At 39.6% G+C, this 13,365-nt stretch overlaps 1 protein-coding gene across 3 annotated transcripts in view; it reads left to right on the top strand.

Moving 5' to 3' along the window:
* Positions 1-13,365, top strand: part of rhbdf1a (rhomboid 5 homolog 1a (Drosophila)) — a 42,431-nt gene that overhangs the window by 17,050 nt on the left and 12,016 nt on the right. For all 3 annotated transcript variants that reach the window (XM_041778603.1, XM_041778602.1, XM_041778601.1), the window contains exons 2-3: positions 12,611-12,755; positions 12,847-12,986. In XM_041778603.1, the coding sequence (XP_041634537.1) occupies positions 12,639-12,755; positions 12,847-12,986 (257 nt within the window). In that variant the 5' untranslated portion in view covers positions 12,611-12,638. The remainder of the gene's footprint in view (positions 1-12,610; positions 12,756-12,846; positions 12,987-13,365) is intronic.

The following is a 13,365-nucleotide window of genomic DNA, read 5'->3' as shown; positions in this document are numbered from 1 at the left end:
CAAACTGAGTGACTGTGCAAGAAGGAGACTAGTGAGAGAGTCTACCAAGACATCTTTGACTACTCATAAGGAGTTAAAGTTTCAGCATCTGAAATGAGAGAGGCCCTGTCTGCATAGAAAAACTGTTGCCCGGGTTCTTCATTAGTCAAAGCTTTTTGGGAGAGTGGCAAAGGGAAAGCCACTGTTGAAGAAAACTCACATTCAATCTCGACAAGAGTTCACAATGCATGTGAGAGAATCCATGGTCAAGAGGGAGAAAGTTCTCGGGTCTGATGAGACCAAAATTGTGCTTTTTGGCCAATCAGAGAAGATACTATAATGCTTGGGTGGACACCAAACACTGACATCACCACGAACACGCCATCCCAACTGTGAAGCACGGTGGTGGCAGCATCATTCTGTGGGGATTCTTCTCAGTGGCTGGCCCTGGAACGGTTGTAAAGGTAGCAAGACAATAACTCAAAGAATACTACACAGAAATGGTTTAAAATGACAAAGTGAAAGTTCTGGAGTGGCCAAGTCAAAGCCTAGACCTCAATCTGGTAGAGAATTTGTGGCTGGACTTAAAAAATGCTGTTCATGCCCAATTCCCATGCAACCGACAGCAGTTTAACTAAGATTAATGTGTCCAGATGTGCAAGCCTGACTGAGACCTACCCACACAGACTCAGTGCTCTGATTGCAGCCAAAGTTGCAGCTACTAAATACTGACTTGAAAGGGATGAATATTTGTGCAATAACTTATTTTAACTTACACATTTTTTATTTAATTGATATAACATTGTATCTGTTTCCACTTTGACATTTAATAGGTTTTCTGTACATTCTGTTGTCAAAAAAAGCCAAATTGTATTAACTAAAGGGTAAAATATCCAAGGGGTGAATGATTCTTAAAGGCCTTGTTTCCTGTACCCTCTTGTTACCAATGCAGTTCCAAACAACTCCCTTGGTTGTTTAACCTGCAAATCACAGCTTCTTGAGTCACCTGGCAACACATTTATTTTAGTGCCTCTCTTTCTGTTTCATATCCCTTCTCCAAAAATGAAAAAAATCAGTAGCTTTGTAGTTTTGTCAGCTTCTTAATTCATGCTGCACAGTAGCGTGATGTGCTATATAAAGATCAAAAGCATCGTTCTGCAATTAATGTGCAGATGGGCCCCGGTTGCCTGCAGGAACTACACACACAACTCACAAACATACAGTTTAATAAAGCTTGAAATATCTATCTGTAGCTATTCATATTGTTTGGCACATACCGTACTTCCACCCATTCACTGGAATGACTATGAGGTCAGGAGTTTCTCCAGCAGTTTAAGGGTGCTGCAGCCTCTGTATATTGAGGTTTATTTCACAAGACAGTGTTCAGTGTCACACTTGATTTAATTTTCATTTCTTTTTTCTCTCTCTGAGGAGAGTTTTTGCCCAAAAGAATTTATCTTGTGATTGTAGTGAGAAAATAAGTTAGGGAGAGTGACTGCCTGAATAGAATAGAGTTACCTCCATTGTTTCCAGTTTCAAGCAATGCCTCCAGCGTGGAGTAAAAAGGAACAATGGAGAGTGGGAGCATTTATAGTAAATGACTAACTGGTAGAGAATGACGAAAAACCAACATAACCTGTTTATAGCATTTGGTTTTCAGCAACGCCGGAGATGGTAATTAAACTGGATCATGCTTACTTTACATGCTATAGTACTGTTAATGAAATAATAATGGAAACTGTTGGGTTAAAAGTCATGTGGGGAACGTTCAATTTGGGTTGATCTTGCTGCCTTTCTATTTGTTCACTGATTTTTTCCCATACATGAAGGGTCCCTTATTTTTCAGTACCAGAGAGAAATGGAATATTTTGTTTGGAGCTCATGGAAATGTGTTCAATTACATGTACTTTAATAGGGAGTTGCCTAACACTCTTCCTGGAAGGCTTTCCACAAGATTTGGAGTGTTTTTGTGGGAATTTGTACCCATTTATTCATTAGAGCATTTATCAGATTGGGCACTGATGTTGGATGAGAAGGCCTGGCTCATAATCTCCGTTCCAGTTCATTCCAAAGGTGCTTGAGGGGGTTGTGGTCAGAGCTCTGTGCGGGTCAGTTAAGTTCTTCCACACCAAACTCATCAAACCACATCTTTATAGTCCTTGCTTTGTGCACTGGGGCACAGCCTTCTTGGAATAGGAAAGGGCCTTCCCCAAACTGTTGCCACAAAGTTGGAAGGATAGCATTGTCCAATATGTCTTGGTATGTTGAAACATCAAGATTGAGATAAGGGGGGCTTGCCCAAACACTAAAAAGCAACCTCATGCCATTATCCCTCCTGTCGTCAGGCAGATAATGTTCAACAAACAAATGAAACACTTACATTATGTTAGTAGGGTAAGTATGTATTATGGATGTTTAGTTAAACAAATCCCCCTTCTTTTCCCATTGAAGGACCCCTAAATTGACACATTATACAGCAGAGAATGAACTAAGCAATTTTTATTACAAAATATGAACGAAGCCTTCATTCTGTTAGGGTAAAAATAAATTATTCCACTCTAAACTTGGGACCCACTGTAGTCCCCTAGCTGAAATTGCTTACAACATTAGCTACTGCATGGCCTTCTTATCATCTCTGCATGATAAGGATCTCTAGCAGTATGCTGTGTTCAGTCATGCCTACCCCATGGTCCACTGAAAATCCCTAGTGGAATAAAGTGCAGAAGGCTTTAGTGGAGTCACTGCTGACTGGTTTAACCCATGTCTGGCTTCTCATGGCTTATTGTATCTCACCAGTCTTTTGTTTCTGTCAGTTTTTCTGTATTTATATCCGCAGTTGTGCACAACAAGCTAAAAAAGCGACACTATCCATGAAGGAAACTTACTATGGTGAGATTTCACTCTTTTTGATGCCATATATCTGATATATCTGTGGAGGGCTGTCTCTCGATGGATTTGATCATTGCGTTATGGACTGGCTGTGTCAGATTTGATCTAGGATTGGTAAAAGGTGTTGTCTAGTGATTACTGAGAATCAATCACTGTCTGACCCCAGTCAGAACCCCAGTAGTGGTTTCAGGTAGAAAAATAATGATGAACGATCTTGTTGATGACTGTCTCTTTTGCTTCTATTTACTATTCTATTACAGACCACAATTCCAAAAAAGTTGGGACAGGGTGTGTAATGTGATCAAAACAGAATACAGTGATTTGAAAATTGTTTTCAACCTATATTCAATTGAATACAGCACAAAGACCAGATATGCGATGTTCAAACTGATTTATATTTTTCAATAATTCAATATACACAAACTCTGAATTTTATGACTGCAACATGTTCCAAAAGATACTAAACAGGAGCATGTTCACCACTGTACTACATTACCTTTTCCCTTTAACAATTCTGTAGCCATATGAAGACTGAAGACACAAATTATTGGAGTATCCAAGATGAGCTTTTGCTTGATAAACTTAAGTTTCCATTGTATCTTGTGCCTCACAGTATTATACATTGAAATGGGAGACAGGTCTGGGCTGCATGCAGACCAGTCTAGTATCTGAACTTGTCTGCTGCAAAGCCAGTGGCTGTATGCAGTTGACTCATGCAGAGTGACACTTGGCATTGCCTTGCTGAAAAAGCAGACATCCCTGAAAAGACTAAAACCTCTAAGTACCTCACAGTATTAATGATACCTTCACAGATGTGGACGTTACCCATGCTTTGTGCACTAAAATACCCAAACTCTATCATAGATGCTGGCTTTTAAACTTGTAGATGAAAACTGGAAGGTCCCTTCGACAGCCATTATATCCAAAAACAAAAATGTTTTGATATAAGACTTCACTTTACAAGTTAGACTCTTAAATCACAGACTTAAAGGTCAACTTAACTTAGATTGCAGTGATATACTGTGTTAAACAGTAATTGTTTTCTGAAGTGTTCCAAGCCCATGTTGTAATGCCACCGAATAATGTCGGTTTTAATGCAGTGCAGCCTGAGGAACTGAAGGTCACAAGCATTCAGTGCTGGTTTTCTGCCTTGCCCCTTACATGCAGAGATTCTCCAAATTCTCTGAATCTCTCTGAGGATATTATGGACCGGAGATGGTGAAATATCAACATTCCTTCCAATTGCATGCAGGAACATTGTTTAGAAAATGTTGGACTATTTACCCAGTCCTTCACAAAGTGCAGAACCTCACGCCATTGTTGACTGAGAATGGCTTGGCCTTTCAGGGGTGCTCCTTTTATACCCAATCATGGTACGATCAACAATTACCTATTATCTACCTACCGTTGGAATGCTCCAGGTGTTTTTGAGTATTCCACAACTTTCCCAGTCCTTTTGACTGTCCCAACATTTTTTGGAATGCAGCGCAGACATCAAATTGAGAATGTGTGCGTACATCTTTGAAGTAAAGTTTATTAGTTTGAATGTTAAATATCTTGTTTTGTGCTGTATTCAATTGAATTTGGCTTGAAAAGGATTTAAAAATCTTTTTAGTTCACAACTTACACAACATCCCAACTTTTTTGGGACTGGGGTATTGCATATAAAAACTATCAAAAAATTCCCCATTGTGTCTTTAACTCTAAAATGACCAAAGTGTTGAAAAAGTTGATGTTTATAGAACAATAAAGCAGAAGCAACAAGCAGAAGAGAGTGAGGATGAATCAAAGGAAGAATGAAGGCTTGAGGGCAGGAAGTGCAGTAGCTCATAAGGATGAGGTTTCCGGACTTCTCACTCCTTAAATTAATGAGTTCATCCATCATGGTGCCTGCCCCTGCGTGCTGTGTCACAGTTTCTTCCGTGCGCTGTCCACCCTCATTCTGTTAACCCACCGGGTCAATAGAAGGGCCTTAGCTTCACCAACCTCATGTGTCACAGCCTCCCTTGGCCCGGTCCAGCCTGTCTCCTGCAAAGGAGTGCACAGCAGTAGAGAACACAAAGTACCCGGAGTCCAGCCAGCTCATGTCCATTATGGTTAGACTTCATGCGGTTTCCTTCTCAGCCATTTTAGCATTGTTTGGTTTCAGACAGAGAGCATGAGGAATGTAGGTATGGCATTGACTGAGATTAAGAATGCATGAATATTTCAAAAATATACAAATAATTCACCTAGAAATGTGACAGCCAATAATTACTCCTGCTAAATACAACATGGTAGAGGTGTGTGCTTTGTAGATTAATGCTTGAAGTGAAATATTAATCATCTCTTCATGAACAGAAGGGGGGACTGACTGAAGATGTTCAGCAAGGATCTGCAGAAAAATAAGAACAAAACAAACCATGACCAGATGATTCTTTTATGAATGATGAATGCGGACCAGTTTGGAAGCCTCTGCACATATTTGAAACACAGAAGCCATCAAATAAAACAGCAGCACAGAAGCTCAGCCCTGAAAGTTTTCTTTCTAGCTCTGGCTCGAGTGTTTTAAAGGTTCTATTTAAGCTCTCTTCTGTTTGACTTTAAGCTTCACCTGTGACAGCTGGGCCTCTGTTGTAATAAGCCAGTACCTTTCATTGCCTGACTGGAGACCATTACCAAGTGATTATATTAAATGATGGCATGGAAAACTTCACAGGGCTTGAGCGTATTACAATAGACTGTGGCTCTACAGACAGAGAATGAAAGCGCTGGTTATGCCTGTCAGCCTCACTAGACGCCCCTGCACCTGGAGAGCTTGTCCTCTGTGTTTTGTCCGCCTGTCTGTCTTCCCCTGACTAATGGAGAGGAGAAATGGCCTGCAGAGACAGCGTCAGCCCCAGCATTACAAACTCCCGTGATTGAGTAGGAAGTGTTGGATCCAAACGAGCACCAGAAGAAGGCAGGAAGCCGACGTGTGCAAAGTTATGGGTGTGGGGGTTTCTCCCTCTTCAATCTTGAAGTCAAAGCAACTGCTTTTGGAGAAACTAGATTAAATCAAAGCGCTCTAAAGAATGTGAGTGCCAAATCAGTGCTTGGAATGTAAACCCTGTGGAAAACTATTACACGCTTTGAATGTTTCTTTGTGACATCTCAACCATGAAAAAACACAATCACCTTGAGAGTAAGATAGATCATTATGCTGGGCTAGCTATGCAGTTATTCAGCTGTAATCTATGCAGTTTTGTTGTCTTGCCACACTAAGCCATTGCTTTACAAATGCTTTTCTATTACAATCAGACCTGACCATGAAAAGATAACATGCACTGTTATTGGAACACTAATCCAGCCTGGATAAATGCCAAACAAAAAATTCAATCAACTCTCCTTCCTCCAAGGATATCTGTCCTTCTGAAGGACACCCAGCGTAGTTTTTCTCAGACAGGCCCCAACCGTGAGTCCTTCCTTCTCTGTGCAGTGATTCAAATCATCATTTAATGGAGGGTGTGACATTTCGAGTTCTCTCTCACGGTGAGATATCAGTCTGTGTCAACCGCAGCAATGCTCGCATCTCAGTGGCGATCGTGCCAACTGTTCTGTATAAACTCCCTCTGAGATACAAGTTTCAGGTCTGTGCCAGCTTAGCAGCCGTGTTGACTTTGGAGGCAGACGAGAGAGAAGGAGAGAGACAGACTTCTGAGGCCGGCTTTGCTGTATGTTATATCTCAGGGGTTTATCTTATTAAAGGTCACAGGTTGAGGGCTAAGAGACATTAATTTTTTCTTTTCATTTCTATTGAAGATGTATAATTTTTATATTTTAAGCCCTACACACATGTCTAGATAAACACCTAATTTCAATATATTAGCTGAAAATAAAGCCTGAATTGCATGTTATGAATTAAAGTATATGCCAATACAGTTAGAAAATTTTAACTGTAGAATTTGGTGCACCAGCTTATTTAGATAATAAAAATTCAAGACATTCAATAAGTCTTAATTACTGGCTGAGGTGCCAATGGCCTATTCTTTAAGCCTTGCCCAATGTGCGGAGGCTATTGTCCTCCAAACAGGAAGCTTCTTTCCAGCTTCTTTTCAGCATGTCATTCCCTCTCTTTTTTACAGATTACCTACTCTATCAACTATCTTATCTACCTTGGAAGGTTAAAAAGCCCAAAAATGCAGCAAATTGTGTAATGGCACATAAGCAATTTTGGCATTGTTTTATTTTTATTTTTTGTTTTTTCAAACACACTTAAACTGAGTTTCCAACAAAGAGTCTATCTCTGTTGGGTACGAGAACATTTTTCTGGCACTCTTCTGAACTAAGCACACCTAACTGAGCCTAAAGAGTGGAGACAGACTCACTGCAGTCTACGGATTGATTTAAAGACAGCAAAGGTGCAAAAGTACATGACTACTGTAATGAAGAAAAAGTACAGTAACTCTGGTTAAAATTTACTGAGGTACGAGTGAAAGAAGAAAAAAAGCAAACATTGTCAACATTAGTAACTAAAGAAAAAGTTAGCGCTATTTCATTTTAAGTTTACTTTAAGCACTGAGTAGCTACTAAGGCATTGCACAGTAACAAAATAGTTATTCTCCTATTGGCAAGAACAAAAAGTGAATAGATCTCTAAGCAAGTTGTTCAGGTTAAGTCACACTAAAGTGAAATACACAAAAAGAATGATGGTATTAATTAAACTAATATAGACTAAATTTAAACTTTAAAACTGTCTATATTAGTCCACACAACCTGTTATTAGTTAAGCCTTTGAAAGAGTTAAATATTTTACAATATGACAGAACTGCAGTAACTCAACTTAACTCTGCAAATCTGTGGCAAATAGGTTCTTCTCTGGCAAGAACAAAGCAGAGTCAATCTTATTGCAAGGCAATGCACACTAATGAAGAAAATGAACTTTGTTCTTTAGAAGCACCTAAAGTCACTGGCAGGAACTCAGCTGATAACTTCACTCTGGGTGCAAATGTGTCTAACAACAAAAACAACAACAATCCACTTGAAATGACCAAAAGAGCCCCAGCAGGGATCACTGTACAACAGGCAAAATCATAACACAACTAAACATATATATTACAGGCACACCTAAACACTGCCCAAGGGCATGATGGGAAACTATGTCTACACATCCCTGGATTTGCAGTGTTGTCAAAAGAGGTGGAAAAAGTACAGGAGTATTGGACTCAAGTAAAAGTACAGTTACTCTGGTTAAAAGTTACTTAAGTGAGGTAAAAGTATTGATTTCAAAATATACTCAAAAAAGTACAAGTACAGGAAAAAACTACTCAATTAAAGTAATCTGAGTAAATGTAATTAGTTACTTTCCACCCCTGATCAACAACAACAGTAATGAACAAAGCTGAACAGCTTTTCTCCCTTATTTTGCCAAAAACATGCTTTCAAGGAAATGGTGATGCTGTTTACACAATGATGCAAACCGATCTTGTGGGGTACTGGTTAGACTGAAACGACTAATGTCAGGGCAACGAGTTATGAGCCACCTGGATGTGTAGCTTTCAAACAAACTGGTTTTAAAAGCCGAGTCCTCAGTGTGAATGACAGTAGCCAGCTGCCATTTGAGATTTAGCTTCCTTTTTCCATCTTTGTCGTAATTTATAGACAAAAAAATACCAACAAATGAAGAGCCATGTGGGAGCTAAGTGTGATTTTGATCTCTAAGAAGAGCAGAAATTCACATCCTCATCAGCAAGGCTGGACAGACAGTGGCTCTTGAGATGTAAGTTAGATCAGTGCCAAACAATACTGAAGCTTGCGTAGTTTGAACACAGTTTAAAGTTTCACAAGCATTCTTCTTTAAGACTACTTTTTCATACTTCATGTCAGAAAAGTGTTTTTTTCTGCTGTTTGAGTTACAAATGTTTAGCTACAGTTATTTTCCTTCTGTTGCTTAAAGCTTTCAGATATTTAGCCCACGTCCTTTCAATTTTTAATCCCTCAGTGATGCAGTTTGTTGACTTGCAATCAGAGAGCAACGGGCTTTAAAAGATAATAATACAGCAATTTCTTTCAAACAGAATTACTCACACAGACTGCATATGCACAAGGATGAGAAGTGGTGGGAGATACTCGGCAGGAAAAGAGGCTAAAGCAGGAGAAGGAAGTACAGCGCAGGAACAATAATTGTTTAGTATGCTTCCGCTGTCCCTCCGCCATTATTTCTAGGCATAGTAGTATCAGCAGAGTTTTCAGGGAAAAACACATTTAAACAGAAGGAGTCAAAGTTTAAGCAATCAAGCAGTGTTTAGCATAGAGTAAAATGAGGTCCCTTCGCTGTCTGCCTTCCCCTCAGTCCCAGTTTGCTACAATTGTACAACAATGAAGATAATGCCCCCTCCCTACACTGATGCTCTACATCAAGAGCCTGCTGTTTGAACTGATGGCTAGAGTAATTAAATGTTGGGTGTTGTGGCCTGCGGCTGGAGAGATGGCTGCTGTGCAGAGATACTGGTGACAGATTTGCATTTCTCTAATGCATGACTGAGATAAAGTCTGTGATGATTTGGCTCAGTGTACTTTGAGGCAAATGACTTTGCAGTTTAAAAATACCAAAAATGAGTGTAATCATGCTGACATAAAGTGAAAGTAAAGCAGAGTTTAGCAGACTGCGTCTTTTTTCCCTGTTTACTTGTCCTTATTTGACCACCTCACCCATACTCTGCAGCAGCCTGCTTTGGTGCAGTTTGTCTTGTTAATCTAGTATCAAAGTCTACACAAAGCCACATGAGGTCATGGCATGGCATTTACTATAAAAACAAATAGATGCAAAATGCAAAATAAGTCGGTGAGACAATGAATGAAAGATGAATAAGCTGTTTCCAAGTGGATTTGTGAAAGTCTTGAAAAGTTCTGACATTCTGTGCCTGAAATCTTGTTGTATTGCTTGTTCACATGAGTACCTCACAACAGGAGACTTATCAAATAGGAGGGAGGAGGTCTCAGGAGGCAGGACAAGACATAAAAATAACCATGCAAAAATGGAGAACAAGTTGAAATAGTCTAGTGAGCTGGTTACAGTTTTAGACAAAATAGTCCAATGAGACAGGGCATGAAAGATCATGAAGTGCTTGGAGTAGCAGAAGTTAACCCTATGCCTCTTGGCTACAGGGAATTTTCCAGAAGGTTCCTCCTGAAACTTCACCCTGACTTCATGCAGAAATTTTACAAGGAAGCTGGCTAAAAGGTTGAAAAATTTGATTCACACTTGCAGCTCTCCCAATCCACAAGACAGTCTGGCTGTAGACAGTAGATCTTATAGACTGTTCATCTGCGATGTCAGGTTAGAAGTGTCGTATATTGCTGGTATAAGGCCCATTTCCATAACTTTTTTAAATTAAACTTTATTCAAAAAGTCTAGCAGTTCTATTTATGAAATTAGTACACTACAAACGTAGGCCTACAGATAAATCAACTTGTCATAAATAAAACAAAGAAAAGGACAGAGGTCTAAACTAGTGTAAATTTATGCATAGCCCCTTTTAGAAGTAGATAAACAGTCGTTTCTTAGCTTTAGCTAAAGCTAACATAGCTACGTAGTTAACGCTACTATGTAAGAAAGTGAAGCTAAGTCGGCTTTATCAACATGAGCTTTAGCAAACAGAGCTACTGCTAATATAGCTACACTAGCTATGTTCATAATGTAGCTACATAGCTTACTTAAATAATGTCAGCTTCATAACTTTGTTAGTATGCAATAGATATCAATGAGCTTTGTAAGCTTTAGCTTTAGCTACATTAGCTGCAAAGCTAATTTTTATGTAGCTTACAAAACTAAAAGAGCTACATAAGCTACATTTGCCGTGTTATGGAGGATAGACTTCTTTCCTGTAAGCAGACTTTTTACTTGACTTTATTGAATGTTATGTAATTGGGTTTTGGGGTCACGTTTTTAACTTTTAACTCTCTTATCCTAACCCTTACCTTTATCTTTACCCCCAACCGAACTGAAAGTCTAATCCAGTTTTATTTTTAAAGTTTTAGCATGTATATCTGTTCCGACACATGCACTGTCTCAGATTAATGGTCTGCGAGAGAGGCTGTCTGATATCTATGATCTTCAGCCTGTCCTCCCTCTTAGGTGTTTTGCTTAGGTGTGAAAACAGTAGACAAAGGTTCCCTTACTTTTTTCCCTTGGAGCTCCTCCTACTTGTATCCTAAAAAGGTAGGGATTCCCCAGGACTGGCATGACACATAAGATACACTGCTGTCAAAAATTAAAATCAGTTTTAATTGCTTTTATTAATAACAGAATAGGTCTACATATTTGTTATTACAAAACTAACTTTGTATAAACTATCTAATAAACATTATTTATGATTATAGCTAGTACATACATCTAATTTCGACAAGTCCAGAGTGGACAGTGCCAACTCTTGAGGTGCCTGAACCCCAGGTTGGAAAACCAGTGCACTACAAGATACGAAGTAATGATTCATAAATGTGCCATCTAGTTTACTGTATGTTGTGCCACCTTTTAATAACTGTATTATAACAGAATGTTTGCATATGATAAAGTAGATATGCTTGTGTCCTTCTGTGAACTAGTGAATAAAAGAACATCTGTAAGCTTGAACAAGCCTGTGTTTAAATATTAACACACTGGTAATGACCTCTGCTACCCTCAGCCTGAAGTTTTTACTCCAGTCTCTACTGAGATCCACTGACAACACTTCCCGTCATCGCTTGGGCTAAAACAGAAGCCTGTGGTGCATTAAAATTGCAATGTGAAGCAGATGTGGTCACTAGAAACTGGTGACTACTTTCAAAGATCAGGATCTGTAACAAGAGAACCCTGTTGTGACTGCTCAGAGCTCAAACTGCCTGAATTGACCTTAAGAATTGGTGTGTGATGAGGCCGTATTGTGAGGCATTTTAACTCCATGAGACCGAAACAGAAATAACTCACTGTCGGGAAGGCATTTTTCAAATTCATTTGGTTTAGCAACAGATCCACATTTGAGGAGACGCCCATTTTTGCACGTTTACACTTTGCTCCCTGCAGCAAGTTATTATTTTATGCGTCCCTCTTGTCAAAGTAAAAGATTGATTTACTAAAAAATTGATTTTTTTTGTAAGGCAAATGCTGGATCATTTGAAGTGTAAAGATGGCTGTGTATTCTTAAGGGAGGTCAGGTTTCTTTGGGAATGATGGGAATTAAGAAAATGACAGGAAATGAGCCACCAGGCTCGGAGAAGTGAGGTTAGTTGGACAATAAAAAGGAGAGAGGCGATAACAAGGCCTTAGCTTCAGGCAGCCTGTCTGATGATGAGGTTTTACTGTGTGGCCTTTTAAAGGCCCACAGGCCTCGTCTTGGGAAGCATAGTCATTAGCCTCTGATAGATGTCTCCTGGAAGAAGAGAAACTTTTAACTACACATTAGGATTAGGTTTGATTTTGAACTGTTGGATTAAGGGATTCTTTTTAAGACTGTAAACTTCCTCTCTCTGGAGCACTAACATTTATAGCTTTTGTTTAAATGGAGCTGGGAGCTGGCGAGGAGGAAGGAGTGCAGCTGACTGTCCTAAGGGCTTTCCCTTTCACAAGATATGGACACCCATGCTTGGCTCAAATAAGGGGTCTTAGCTCCCTCTTGTGAAACAATTTTGAAGCACAAAATGATTGTGCACCATGATTATAGCTGTAAGCAATACCCTTTTGATTGTGCAGCTTTTTGAGCGAAAGTATTTGCTTGTAATATATTTTTTGTTCTTTTTCTGTTTGCAGCTGGCAGGCCTAGGGTGGGACAGAGAACATGGCTGAACCACGGCGGGAGAGCACCAGCAGCCTGCAGAGGAAGAAACCTCCCTGGCTCAGGCTGGACATTCCCACGGCTCAGATGTCCCTTGACGAGCCTCCCACGTTTGTACAGGTGGCTAAAAAGTCCATGTCTTAACTTTGTCACCTTTGTCATTTTAGTTGCAAGTTTTGTAACTGTTTTCTTTGCTCTCTTTTCCTTTAAGCCGGTGAAGAGGCAGGGGTTCCTGCGTAGCATCAGCATGCCAGTGGAGACCTCTCACCTCCAGTCTCCACCCCGTGACCTCTTTGAGACCCGACGGCCTGTCTTGCAACGCCAGTCGTCCATCACTCAGACCATAAAGAGGTAAAGGCTTATAGTGCGATGGAGAAAACATTCATTGTATTTTGATTTAAGAGCATACCTAAAGATTAAAAGAGTAGCAATATTTGGAAAAGAACTTTGAAATATTGCGTTATTCGCATATTTGAAATAATATGCTGCATTTGTATAGAATTCTTGTATTAAATGGAGGATGTTGCCCATCTCTGTCCCTCTTCTTTCCTCACTTTTTTCTAAATTGCATCGCTCTTTCTGATCAAAAATCCTTAATTCATTTAATAACTTTACTTTTATGTTGTAAATCCAAATGAAAAATCCAACCTAACAGTCTGCTTTGCTCTATCTGCATGATGGCTACCACACTGTCCAGCTGCACTTTTTCCTTCTCACTGCCTCTTGTTGT

Source organism: Cheilinus undulatus, linkage group 21, assembly GCF_018320785.1.
Source record: "Cheilinus undulatus linkage group 21, ASM1832078v1, whole genome shotgun sequence".
Classification (NCBI taxonomy): domain Eukaryota; kingdom Metazoa; phylum Chordata; class Actinopteri; order Labriformes; family Labridae; genus Cheilinus; species Cheilinus undulatus.
This window is presented reverse-complemented; position numbering and strand designations above follow the sequence as displayed.